At 44.3% G+C, this 13,859-nt stretch overlaps 1 protein-coding gene across 1 annotated transcript in view; it reads right to left on the reverse strand.

Moving 5' to 3' along the window:
- The window catches only part of BLVRA (biliverdin reductase A), a 54,387-nt gene that overhangs the window by 9,575 nt on the left and 30,953 nt on the right, over positions 1 to 13,859 (reverse strand). Inside the window, exons 3-5 of the mRNA XM_079931824.1 lie at positions 13,217 to 13,338; positions 9,857 to 9,976; positions 8,227 to 8,324 (exon numbers count right to left, since the gene is read on the reverse strand). Coding sequence (XP_079787950.1) covers positions 8,227 to 8,324; positions 9,857 to 9,976; positions 13,217 to 13,338 — 340 coding nt within the window. The remainder of the gene's footprint in view (positions 1 to 8,226; positions 8,325 to 9,856; positions 9,977 to 13,216; positions 13,339 to 13,859) is intronic.

Genomic DNA, 13,859 nt, shown 5'->3' on the forward strand with positions numbered 1-13,859 from the left:
TTTTATCCACTGTTGAGAGCAGGGCATTGAAGTCCCCTATTATTATTGCATTGCTGCCTATTTTTATCTTCAGATCTGTTTAGGTACTCCAATATTGGGAGCATACATATTTATAATTTTTATATCCTCTGAAGGAATTGATCCCTTTATTATATAATGACCTTCTTTTTCTCTAGTTACAGCTTTTGACTTTAAGTCTGTTTTGTGTGATATGCTACACCTGCTCTCCTTTGGTTTCCATTTGCACAGAGTATTTTTCCATCCACATGGAATATTTTTTCATCCCTCCACTTTTGGCCTATGAGTGTCCTTAAAGTGTGAGTCTTTTGTAGGCAGCATATAGTTGAGTCTTATTTATGAATTGAGCTATTCTTTGTCTTTTAATTGGAGAATTTAACTACTTACATTTAGAGTGACTATTGATAGGTAAGAGCGTATTGCCATTTTGTTACCTGCTTTCTGATTGTTTTATAGTTCCTTTCTTCCTCTCACTGTCTTTCTTTTAATTTTTTTAAAATTATTTATTTATTTTTGGCTGCATTGGGTTTTTGTTGCTGCGTGCGGGCTTCCTCTAGTGACGAGCAGGGGCTACTCTTTGTTGCAGTGCGCAGGCTTCTCATTGCGGTGGCTTTTCTTGTTGTAGAGCACAGGCTCTAGATGCACAGGCTTCAGTAGTTGTGGCACGTGGGCTCAGTAGTTGTGGCTCACAGGCTCCAGAGCACAAGCTCAGTAGTTGTGGCACACAGGCTTAGATGCTCCGTGGCATGTGGGATCTTCCCGGACCAGGGCTTGAACCCGTGTTCCCTGCATTGGCAGGTGGATTCTCAACCACTGCGCCACCAGGGAAGTCCCTCACTGTCTTTCTTTATGAGTTGATGGTTTTTGGTTATGGTATCCTTTGATTCTTTTCTCTTTATCATTTTTTTCCTTGGTGGTACTAACAGTACCATGAGCCTTTCATAATACATCTTATAGTTATAACAGTCCATTTTAAGCGGACAGTAACGTAACTTCAATTGCATTTAAAAATTCTACATATTTACTTGCCTCCCCCCAACAATTTATGTTATTGGTGTCCCAATTTATGTATTTTAATCTTGTGTATCCATTAACAAAATATCGTAGCTATAGTTACTTTTAATACTTTTGTCTTTTAACCTATATACTAGAGTTCAAAGTGATCTACACACCACCATTGCAGTAATAGAGTATTTTGAATTTGACTATATATTGGGTTGGCCAAAAAAGTTTGTTTGGGTTTTTCCATAAGATGTTACAGAAAACATGAACGAACGTTTTGGCCAACCCAGTACTTACATTTAGCACTGAATTTCACGCTTTCATATATTTTCTTGTTACTAGTTAACATCCTTTCAGGCAGGTCCAGTGGCGATAAATTCTTTCTCCTTTTATTTGTCTGGGAAAGTCTTTATTTCTCCTTCATTTCTGAAGAACAATTTTCCTGGATAAATTATTCTCATTTGATATTTTTCTTTGAGCACATTGAATGTATCAGCCTACTCTCTCCTGGCCTGCAAGATTTCTGCTGAAGAATCTGCTCACAGCCTTATCAGGATTCCCTTGTGTGTGATGAGTCTTTTTCCTCTCACTGCTTTCAAAGTTCTCTCTTTGTCTTTGATTTTTGTGAGCTTGGTTAAAATGTGTCGTGGTAACAGTTCCTGATTTTGATGGTTGTATGTGGTTATCTAGAGACTGTTTTTATTTGCAGGATATACGCATGAAATTATTGGGGGATGAGGTTGGCAATTTACTCTCAAATGATTCTCAAGAAAAAAGAGTTCTCTGTACTGTATTCACAACTCTTCTATAAGTTTGAGGTTATTTCAAAAAAAAAAAAACAAACCAAATAAATAGTTATAGCACCAAAAATATGACAGCAAGCCAGAATCAGTCATGGATTATGAAATAAGATATAACTTCTAAGGAGAAAATGAAACGGCAACTTGCAATTAATAGACTTGAATTCTCGACTCATTTATTTCCTCAAACATGATTTCAGCAGCTTTCTGACATAAGCAGTATATTACGAAATTCTCAAAGAACCATTTTCTGGCCTCATCTTCTGAAATAGGGTGTTTTGTGTATCTCAGAAATAATAAATAAGTGTGTTTAAATTTGGGGGGGAAATTAGAAGAAATAAAAATACCCATGATCCTATTTACCAGAAAGAACCACTACTAAGATATATTGGTATATTTCCGTCTTTCTTGTCATTCTGCTGTGAATTATTTTTCATGGTTGTGATCATATGGTAGAAACAAAATTATATTTATTTTTAGTTTTAAAGTGTAAACATGAATTCATGTCATTGAAGAAAATTGAGAAAATGTGGAAGAGTATAAAGAAAAAAATATAACCGCCCAGAATTCTACCAGCTAATCTCTGTTACCATTTTGTTTCACTTGCTTTTTTTTTTTCCTTGCATATATGTGACATGATGTTTATACTGATGATTGAGCAATACAGGAACGGTCTCAGATCCTAGCTGAGAGATAATCTGCAGGGAAGTCTGGTAGTAGGTAATCGATGTCACTGAGGGGACAAGTCACCGACAGGAAAGGGGCACTAGGGAATTTTCTGGAGTAATAAAAATGTTCTGTATCTTGGCTGGAGTAATAATTACATGGGTATATACTCTGTCAAAATTCATTCAACTCTGCACTTAAAATCTCTGAATTTATCATAAGGAAATTATATCTCAATTTACAAAAGGATAAGGACTTAAGGTAATTAATTTAGTGAAATGAGTACCAGAATTATTATTCAGTTTCTTCAATGGCTTTGGTGTTGGCCTATTCAGAGCTGCTTTTGTAAAAGAAATAAGACGTTTCTCAGAACTTCTTGTGTCATAGAGGTAGGTCTTCCTTTGTAACTAGTTTAACCATGAATACAAATGCTAGAAAAAATTGTCTCACTTGTTATTAAATGTGTCAGACTTGGCAAGCTATCCCATCTGATTGGCGGGGTGACAGATGGGGCTGGAGAAACACTGATTCTGAGAAGAAACAGAGGAACAGCAGGCCATGCACTGCCCTGAGCCAACAGTGATTCATTTTACATGTGCCCATGAAAACAAAAATATGATTTTCCATTCCATTTCTGATATTTGAAAATGCAAAAAGTACGCTTAACCAAGCACTAGTCAGCTATATGATAACCAGTGCTGGGACTGTTTTCTATGGCATCCTGGGTAAATATGTCGGAACAGTTATGGTTCTTAGAAAACTCTTATACGAAGGTGAGCTCTCCATCTCTATAATCCTGCCCCCTACAAACAGAAGCAATACAACATAAATTTATTTTCTCTTTCTGTGGAGAGCTTTTAATATATCTTAAAATGTTTCTCCTTTACATTAAATATTTAAACTCTAGTGATATGTCCAAATTATGTGTAACTTTTTAAAATTTGTTTTTGTTTGGGGGGATTATACTTTCTAATTTAGGTGCCTAGTACTCTTTTTCTTGCCTACCTGCTCTGGCTGCAACTTCCAGTACTATTTTGAATAGAAGTGATGAAAGTGGTCATCCTTATCTTGTTTCCTGATCTTGGAGGAAAAGCTTTCAGTGTTTTACCATTTAGTATGATATCAGCTGTGGACTTTTTATATATGGCCTTTATTATGATGAAGTAGTTTCTTTCTTTTCCAAGTTGTCATTATAACAGTGTGTCTTGGTGTGGGTCTCTGGATTTATTCTAGCTGGAGTTCATTGTCTTGAATTTCCTCCCCCCAATTTAGGAAGTTTTCGGCCATAGTTTCTTCACATAAGCTCTCTGTCCCTTTCTCTCTCTCGTCTCCTTCTCTGACTTGCATAATACATATAATGATCTGCTTGATGGTGTCCTTTAAGTCCCTTAAGTTTTATTCATTTTTTTCTTTTTTTGGCCACGCCACGTAGCATGCGGGATTTTAGTTTCCCCAACCAGGGATTGAACCTGCGCCCCCTGCAGTGGAAGTGTGGAGTCTTAAACCACTGGACTGCCAGGGAGGTCCCTTTTTCACTTTTCTTTATTCTTTTTTTTTTTTTTTTTTTTGCTCCTTTGACTCAAATTTCAAATGACCTATCTTCAAGTTTGCCAGTTCTTTCTTTTCTGCTTGATCAAATTTGCTGTTGAACCCTTCTTGTGAATTTTTCAACTCTGTTATTTTATTCTTCAGCTCAAGAATTTTTGGTTCTTTTGTATAGTTTACATTTCTTGGTTGATAGATTTTCATTTTGTTCATGCACTGTTATCCTGATTTCATTTACTTGTCTCTGTTTTGTTTTAGCTGACTGAGCATCTTTTAGACAGTTACTTATTTTGGTAATTCTTGGATCTCCATTTCTTTAAGGTTGGTTTCTGCAGATTTATTTCATTCCTTTGAGTGGGCTGTATTTCCCTGTTTCTTTGTATTCCTTGTGATCATTTACAGGCAAACCTCGTTCTATTACACTTCGCTTTATTGCACTGTGCAGATATTGCATTTTTTACTAATTGAAGGTTTGTGACAACCCTGCCTTGTCAGAGGATGCTTAGCATTTTTTAATACTAAAGTATTTTTAAAATTAAGGTATGTACATTGTTTTTTAACATAATGATATTGCACACTTAATAGACTATAGTACAGTGTAAACATAACTTTTATATGCACTGGAAAACCAAAAAATTCATTTGACTCACTTTACTGTAATATTCAATTGATTGCTGTGGTCTGGAACTGAACCCTCAATATCTCCAAGATACGCCTGTACTGAAATTTGAATATTTGAAAAAACAGCCATCTCTCCCAGTCTTTATAGACTTGCTTTGTACAGGGGAAGACCTTCACCAGTCAGCCAGGCCAGAAATTCTGGAGGCCACTCAAACCTTTTCTGGAGATGTATCTTCTTTGGGCTTGCACACGTAATTTCCAAGTTAAAGAGGTTTGCCCCTGTTCTCAAGAACCTGGAATCTCTTGCTCCCTGTGGCGTCTGTTCAGAGTACTGCAGTCTCCCTGGTGCTATAACAAACTACAGTGCTTGCTTCGTTCTTAGCTGCCCTGACCCTGGCATCCAGTGTCTACTCCTGTTTCCTTCAGCATTCCCAGTCAGGAGAGACAGAAATCAGTCCTTCAAGCAGCCCTTGAAAAGCCAGAACATTGGACACATGTTCCACTCTTTCCTTTCCCCCCCGCTTGGATTCTTCTAATCTAAGAATTAGAAGGGGAAGGGCTATGGTGAGCAAATGCAATGAATTTTCTTACCCACTTCAATGCAGCTCTTCTTGGCTCTGTGCTTGCCTGGGGGAACTGCAACCACTTAACTGATTTCTGGAGTACTTGCTAAGGTATTTTGGTCTATATATCGTTGTTAAGTTGGTGACTCTGTGGGGAATGAGGTTCTGAGGCTTCTTATTCCACCACCTTGCTGACATCACTCCCAAATTATCCATAACTCTTGCCATCCAAAATGATATAACATTAGGTATGCTGAGTTGAATAAGATCATTCCTTCCTGTGCTACCATGTAATTGCTATAATTACTGTTTCAGTTCACTTTCAGCAGATTAAGTTAATACTGCTAGTTGTGACCATTTGACACTGTGGGCTCCTCAAGGGCAAGGGTCATCTTCTTGTTATCCCCTATTATCAAGGACACTATCTCATACATAGTGGTAAGTGTCATGTAAACGCTGCTTAATGGATGTTCTAGTATGAGTTATGAATACTTGTCTAGAGAACAAAGGTCACTCTTGGTGTTCAGGGCTTTTCTCTTTTTCAAAGCCATTCACGATCTGTAAGCAAGCCATCCAGATTCTGCTTGCTTAAGGAGCTAATACCAGGATCCAATATAACAATAGTTTCTCATTTTTAAAAAAGTCCATATTTGATTCCGTTTTCTATAGTTTTAACCTAATGTGCTCTTTGTGTTTCACTTACGTTTCGTCGTCATGTCTTCTGAGGCCCTTCTTAGGTTAGAAAGTTTTTCAAAATTTCCTTGTTTTTTAATGACCTTGATAGTTCTGAAGAGTATTGTTTAGGTATTTTGTAGGATGCCCCTCAGCTGGGATTTTTCTGATGTTTTTCTCATGGTTAGACTGGGGTTATGGGTTTTGGACAGGAAAACTACAGAAGTAATGGGCCATTCTCATCACATTATATTAAGCGTACAGAAGACATTAATAAACAGAAACCTCCATTAAATAAGAGTTGGGAGACCAGAACAGGGAGCTCCCATACCCTGCGATGATAGTAGAGCCCAACAGGAAGACGACGACGACTCCTCTTCTGTCCTGGCAAGGACTCAGCCAATGAAAAGCCATGGACTCTTTGCTTACGATTCCCCCCACAAACTTCCTTTTCCCTATAAAAGTGTTCCCCTGTCCTTGCTGTGCAGGGATTTGCACGTGGCTCGCCACGGTTGCAGACCTTGAATTATAATTCTCTGCTGATTCTGAATAAACTCATCTTTGCTGGAGAAATAACTGGCAGTCTACTTGTTTTCAGTCAACAAGTACATCCTATTAACACGACTTATCACTGTTCACACTGACCTCAATCATCTCGCTGAGGCGTAGTGTTTGGTTTCTCTAGTGTAGAGTTAACTCTTTTCCCCCTTCTTTCCATCTTGTGCTCTTTGGAAGGAAGTCACTATGCACAGGACATTATCTTCCTGAAGCCACTTAGTTTGTTATCTTGTAAAGTGTTCCACATTCTAGTTCACTTACTCTTTTTTGGAGTCATTTAATTTGTTCCTTCATCCCTGTATTTCTTGTGAGAAGTTTGGTTAAAATCTCAGTTACAGGATTTATGCTACGCACATCACACCAGACGGCTTGTGATGTCATACTTACCCATACGAGCAATCACTTGGTTAGGCTGGTAACAGTAGAACTCTTCATTGTAAAAGGACATTTTTTCCTTTGCAATTAGCAAGAAATCTCTGGCATCTTGCACTCTGTCCAGGGACGTTTGTGCCATAAGAAACACTATACAATGGTGATGGCCCCAGAGCTCCCCAACCTTTTGCTCACTTCAGAAGTCATTCATCCATCTTTTCATTCGACGAACACCTACTGAAGGCCTATCTGGGCGGTGTTTAGCTTTAGCTGCTGGGGCTACAGAGAGGAAAGATGGGCTCTGTCCTCCAGCAGCATGGCCTAGTACTAGAGAAAGGCAATCAAGAGTTTCAGCAGTGTGACCCGTCTACGCTGGTGATAAGGACAAGGTGCTTTCTTTGGTGATTTTCATTATAATTGTTCACCATACTTTGTTCATATTTTAAAGATTTAAAATAGCAAGTGTTGAAGCGGAGAGAGTTTTTGACTTCAACTTCATTTAACTAGCTCCATTAATCCCTAAAACATTCTAGTTAGTTCTAATTGCCTCCGTAGAGGGACTTGTCCAGTTACCATAAAAACAGAAAAATCTCCGGAGGGCGGCATGGCTCAGAGGAATGAATGTGGACTTCAGAGCCCAGAGAGATTGAAACCAAAGCGCCATCTCCCGTTTAGTGGTCATATTACTAGCTTTGTGACCTGGCACAAAAATTTATTTTGCAAGTATAGTAGATGTACAATATTACGTAAGTCACAGGTATACAATATAGAGATTTGTAATTTTTAAAGGCTGTGCCCCATTTCTGGCACAATTTCTTAACTTCTCTGAGCCATGGATTCCTATACATAAGCTAGAGAAAATACCTACCTCCAAGGATTTCTAAGAGAATTAAGCAAAATAACATATGAAGTGTTTAGCAGAGTTTTCAAGTTCCTGGCATATAATAAATATGTAATAAACAGTGTTCCTCTTGAGAAACAATGAAAACTAAAACTATGCACATAAGACAATCAATTACCATTAGCAATACAACTATCACATGAATAAAACCAAAATGAAATATAATTATATATCTTATAAAATAATATATAAATATTAATAATATATAATCTATAACACCAGCATAGGTGGAAGCTAATTCATACTTTTCATTAGAGTAAAAGAAGCTAAGTCTTGAACAAACGTTTGCAAATCCCCACCCATCCCTCTGCCCTGTGGGCCCGCCACACATGCCCCCTTTATGTGCCTGCAGTATGGGGTGTGGGGTGGTGGTGTGGGAGCCCATGGGACCAGTAACATATCTGACATGGGGTTAAGTTTTAAAGGCATAAAGATGGTACCACAGAAATCTTAGAGGCAGGAATCCTTAGGAAGAGGGTCTGTGCTCTATGCACAGAACATACGTCACCTTTCTGCTCAGCCAGTGCCCACAGTTCCTTAGCTGCTGCCCAAGACAGTGTCATGGGATATTCCACAAGGACGTGCTTGCCAGCGTTTAGGAACTGTCTTTGGGAAAAAGGGGTAAATACAGAGAAAATGCACTTCAGTTAAACTTCACTTAAGTGCCCTGCATGACAGAGAACAGAATGTTATAAATGCACAAACGTCTCCATGTAAATGTGTCACGACACGGGTGAGAGTCAGGGCCAGAGGGGGAGGCGGATGAACTGCAGCTCACGTGATTTTCTACTAAGCGGTAAGAGAAAGGCTTTCTAGTCGTGTGTTCATCTGAACACTCACCCATTCGTCTATTCACGTATTCAACCAGCTACTATGTACCAGTTACTCTGGAGGAGAAATACAGCCATGTTAGCAGGGAAATTGCCTATTACCACGTGACAGCTACAAATAAAAACCCACGGCAGCCAGCTGTGCCTGAGGCAATCGGAAAAGATTTCACTAAGGCTCTGAACTGGGTCTTGAAGTATCAACAGGCATTTTCCAGGTGCCAGGGGATGAGGATGTTTCACTCTGAGCAGCATATGCAGGGGATTGGGTGTTTATGGGGCGTTGTCCACTGGGACGTGGTGTGAATTTCAGCATTTCAGCATGGCAGGGGAGTGGGCTACAGGGAGTGGAGGGAAAACTAGGTCCTACGAGTGGCTGGGAGCCTGATGTAAAGGATGCAGAGTGCTGTGCTCAGAAGTCTGGCTTTTATTCTCTAGATATTCTTGGAAACAAACATTGATAAGCATGGGAATTACATGATCACTTTGTTAAGGACATACCCTCTGGTGCCACAGAAGTTTAAGGGGAACCACAGAAAGGTGTTTCTGTCCACACTCAGAGTGGGCCCGATAAACAGGGGGCAGCTGACTCTGGGGAACGGCATGGTGGAAGCAGCTGTAGTTTGATGTAAGGATCCAGAAGGGAAGCTGAGATTCTGGGGGCGGCTGGCCCTGCCTTGTCAACTGCCAGGTCCTGAGTGCGGCTTCTCCTTCCAGGCTCAGTCCTACCAAATGCTTGGGGGGCTCTAGGCTCTGCATTCAAAGGTGGGGCTGGGGAACACGTCACATCTCCTGCTCTACGAATAATGCGATCTCCCCACTCTGATGCCACCACTATCTCCTTACTCATCTCGTGGCCAAAACTCTTCCTATTAAAGCAACTCCTAGAGACCTTCTCAGAGATTTCATGTTGTTGAAAGGGCAAAGGACAAAATGTTGGAAACTGAAAGGACTATGGCAATTCTCCAAGGCACAGAAAAGATGGTGGCTAAGTTAAACCACCAGAAAAAGGCAGGCACTGTTCAAACCACACTCAGTAAGTTTTTTACGAAGAAATAAGATACTTTAATTGTTAATGTTTCTAATGTTTTAAGTTATGGTGTACTAAATAAATATTAGTTCTACAATATTTTTCATGTCCTTATACATTTATAACCCAGAGTGAGAGTTCAAATTCTGACAATTTTTAAAGGTCATGGATCCAATGTAGTTCTTCCCATCAATAATTAAGACCCCTTTGCTAGAAGTCAGCCTGCCCAGGCATCTTTAACGTCCCGCACTACTGTGCAACGCAAGGACTTGAACACCCACCTGATGTAGTCCTCGTGGCTGGAGCTCTCACTGCAGATATAAGCAACCTCAACCTCTTGACTGGAAAGAGCATCTTCCAAAGAAATCTGCGGCACCCCATCAGTGCTCCCCAGCTCTCGTCTATTTGAGAGGAACAGACAAGTGGAGCTCAGAGTAGGCAGAACATCGGCTGAGAACACATGAGCGCCATCCTTCTCCCCATCCCCCAACAACGTCCTGGTGATCGACTTTTGGAAATGAAGCAATGAACTTCCTGCCTCCCACTTCCAGGGCATTTTTCAGTGCGCAGTGAGAAACACGGCCTCTGGGGTGAAGTCGGGGACCTGCCATTGAGTGCCGACACCACCGCTAACAGCCCACATGACACGGGAGTCTTTGCATTACTTCATCTCTAAGATAAAAAGAACTGATCTCGGGCTTCCCTGGTGGCGCAGTGGTTGAGAGTCCGCCTGCCGATGCAGGGGACGCGGATTCGTGCCCCGGTCCGGGAGAATCCCACATGCTGTGGAGCGGCTGGGCCCGTGAGCCGTGGCCGCTGAGCCTGCGCGTCCGGAGCCTGTGCTCCGCAACGGGAGAGGCCACAGCAGTGAGAGGCCCGCGTACCGCAAAAAAAAAAAACTGATCTCCTGTAATCTCATTAGACACGATCTCCACGGTCACTGCCAACTTCAAGCACTTGGCCAAACACCAGGACTGCCTAACCTAATCCAAATCCAAGACACTTAACACCTTTAAGGGGCAAACGGCCATGTGATTTCAAGCTCCTTCATGGCCTGTGATGGTCAAGTGGAAGGTGGGCATCACTGCCTCATTTACAGCCGAGCTGACAAAGCCCCGAGAGGCAGGGTCTCCACGGCTAACCAGCAGCAGAGGCAGGACAGGAGCTGAGCGTCCCAGCTCCTACACATGCAGAAGGACCCCCGCCTCAGGAGAGCTGGGAGCCCTGGCTGTCTGCGCGCTGCCCCATAGCAGAGGCTGGAGAGCAGCAGTCCTCCAACGGCGGCTGCCACAGAGGAGATGGGGCAGCCGGCGGGAGGCTCGGGCCAGCTCACAGCTCCACCCGAGCAGGAGCCAGAGCGCCTCTGGGGAAGCGTGGCTGCGGAAGGACATGGCGGCGGGCTTCTTCCTGTGGGGACCACCGACCTACACGGCTCAGTGTGACCAATGCTCCCCGCTTGTCTCCTGTGTGCCTTCCCCGTAGGGAGTATGTGGGGAACGGACTTCCAGTGAGCTCAGTCAGCTAGAGGGAGGAAGACACGTACACACCTATAACAACAACACGAGAGTAACAGGAGGAATGCCGAGCCGGGGGCACAGGTGAAAGCGTCAAGGAAGGCAAGGAACCCCAAGTTTCAGGGTTTCAGGAGAGGCTTCCCGGGGAGGTGACAGGACTTAGGTAGGTCGTGAGGAACAGGGCCCGTGAGAAGGGGACAGTGTAGTAACAGCAGGGCTGTGGTAAAGCAGGGATGGAGGGGAGCTGGCCGTCCTCCCGAGGGACCTGGGTAGGTTGGGCATTCCCGCTGCAGAGTCTCGGCGCCAGCTGCCGAGGGCGGGGCTGCAGGGGGAGCAGAGGCCCCATTTCAGCCCGGAGCCCGTGTCGTGCACGATCCCGGCCGCAGGCACGGGAGCAGCAGGAGAACGGTGCCGGCGAATCGTAATGTCAAGCCTCCCATTTGTGCTGCTCTCTTAGAATCTTTTCTTAAAAATTAATTAATTAATTAATTAATTTTTGGATGCATTGGGTCTTTGTTGCTGCCCATGGGCTTCCTCTAGTTGTGGCGAGCAGGGGCTACTCTTTGTTGTGGTGTGCGAGCTTCCCACTGCGGTGGCTTCTTTTGCTGCAGAGCACAGGCTCTAGGTGCACGGGCTCAGTAGTTGTGGCTCGCGGGCTCTAGAGCGTAGGCTCAGTAGTTGTGGCGCGTGGGCTTAGTTGCGCTGTGGCATGTGGGATCTTCCCAGACCAGGCCTCGAGCCCGTGTCCCCTGCATTGGCAGGCGGATTCTTAATCACTGTGCCACCAGGGAAGCCCTCCCTTAGAACCTTACTGGGAGGGGAAGACTGACCAAGGGCAGATTCCCAGCACTTCTGGGTCACCTTAGTGTGGCCACTTTAAATCCGTAAGGAAAGGCCAGGTTTTGAGAGAGGCAAACTGGAAGAAAGCAGGTCCCATAAATTAAAATTTGAAAGAACTTCTACATGGACCCTCAGGATAGTTACTTACGCTCTGTTTAAATATTGACATTTAGTTGATTTCTCTAAAGCACTAGGAAGCAGACACGTGCCTGACTTGCCCTCTACCGCATCACCTGCCGACACAGGGCCTACCTCTAGTTCCCAATGACTATTGATAAATGATGTTACAGGGCGTTAGTCTGGTGAATGGTGTGTTTGTGAGGAAGTGGTCGGGTGGAGGAAGGAGCTGAGGGTGGGGCAGGGAAGAAGAAACGCGCTGAAAAGTTTGGTTTTGAGTTACAGGAGAAAAGTGATACTCCTTAAAAGCGGGGCTCAGAATTATCAAAGGGGAAAAGAACACATGGTGTTTAAAAGATGGGCTTTGGAATCAGATAGACCTGCGCTGACATCTAGTTCTTAGATTTTTCCAGCTGTGTGACCTCAGGCAAATTACTTAACCTCTCTGTGGCTCAGCTTTTTTTTTTTTTTTTTTTTTGCGGTACGCGGGCCTCTCACTGTTGTGGCCCCTCCTGTCGTGGAGCACAGGCTCCAGACGCGCAGGCTCAGCGGCCACGGCTCACGGGCCCAGCCGCTCCGCAGCACGTGGGATCCTCCCGGACCGGGGCACGAACCCGTGTCCCCTGCATCGGCAGGCGGACTCTCAACCACTGCGCCACCAGGGAAGCCCGGCTCAGCTTCTTTATCTGTCAAGTGGGTTGACATCTACGTCAAATAGTTGGTCAGGCTTGGAAAGCCCAGGGCCCTGCATGGATGGCTGTCATGGTAACTGATGTGACAGTTACATGGTAACTGATGTATTAACCTAAAGCCTTCATTCAGGACAACCCCCATGTGTTCACTGTGCCCCTTCAGTAACCGTCAGGCCCTGTGTTCATCTCCCCTATGTCTGACGGCGGTCCCCTCTACGGAGGAGCTGAGGGTGGTCACGCTCACTATTCGGGTATGCTGGGCTGACTCACTGTACATCCCAGCTGCAGGTCTAGTTACTCTTCAGCTCCCAGACCTGTCCAAACTTGTAATCCTGTGGGGCTGATCCTGCACGGTTCCCTGGAATGACCCTGGAGCTGGCTCGCTCTCTCCTGGGTCTGCAGGAGATGCGCGGCCCAAGGCCTAACCCGTCTCACCGGGCTTGCCGTGAATTACAAGGCACAAAGCAAAGCAAGCCACCTGGACACGAAGCCCATCAGGTTCAGGTACGCCGAGGAAGCGTGTGGATTCTGCAAGTCCCGGATCCGCACGGAGCCAGCTCTGCCGATGCCTACCACCACCACGCCAAACTTCCTCTCGGGCTGAAACACAAGGGGTCAAGGTGGGGTTTAAAAACGGTCCAGGCGTCTAGCAAAGCGCAGCGAAACAAAGACATGCGGGCAGGACCAGTCAGGGTCCAGACAAGCAAGGAGCCAACCCAGAGCACACAGGAAGCTGCAGCAGGTAAGGGGGGGATGAGACGCTCCCTGAAACGCAGGCTCGGAGAGGAGTCAGCTCCCCCCAGAACGTTTCTGTGGGTGCTCTGACCTGTGTCGTCCACGGAAAAGGCTCTCGACTTCTACTGCCACCTCCCCCAGGATGAGAGATCTTCCTCTTTAAGCCATACCCAGTCCTAGTTTGGCACCTCTGTCCTCCCCGAATCCCTCCTCCAGTGGATGTGCGAATCTGATACAGTGGGGAGTCACTCAGAGGCCACAGCTGCTCAGTGAGATGTGGGCAGACAGGGCCCATGGGTACCAGCTACAGTCACCTTACTCAGACTCCTCACTATGGCTTTCTGGGTTCCAACCAGTGTCACTCCCACCCTACTGTGGCAGCTTAC

The sequence above is a fragment of the Stenella coeruleoalba genome (genome assembly GCF_951394435.1).
Source record: "Stenella coeruleoalba genome assembly, chromosome: 9".
In the NCBI taxonomy this organism is placed as follows: Eukaryota; Metazoa; Chordata; class Mammalia; order Artiodactyla; family Delphinidae; genus Stenella; species Stenella coeruleoalba.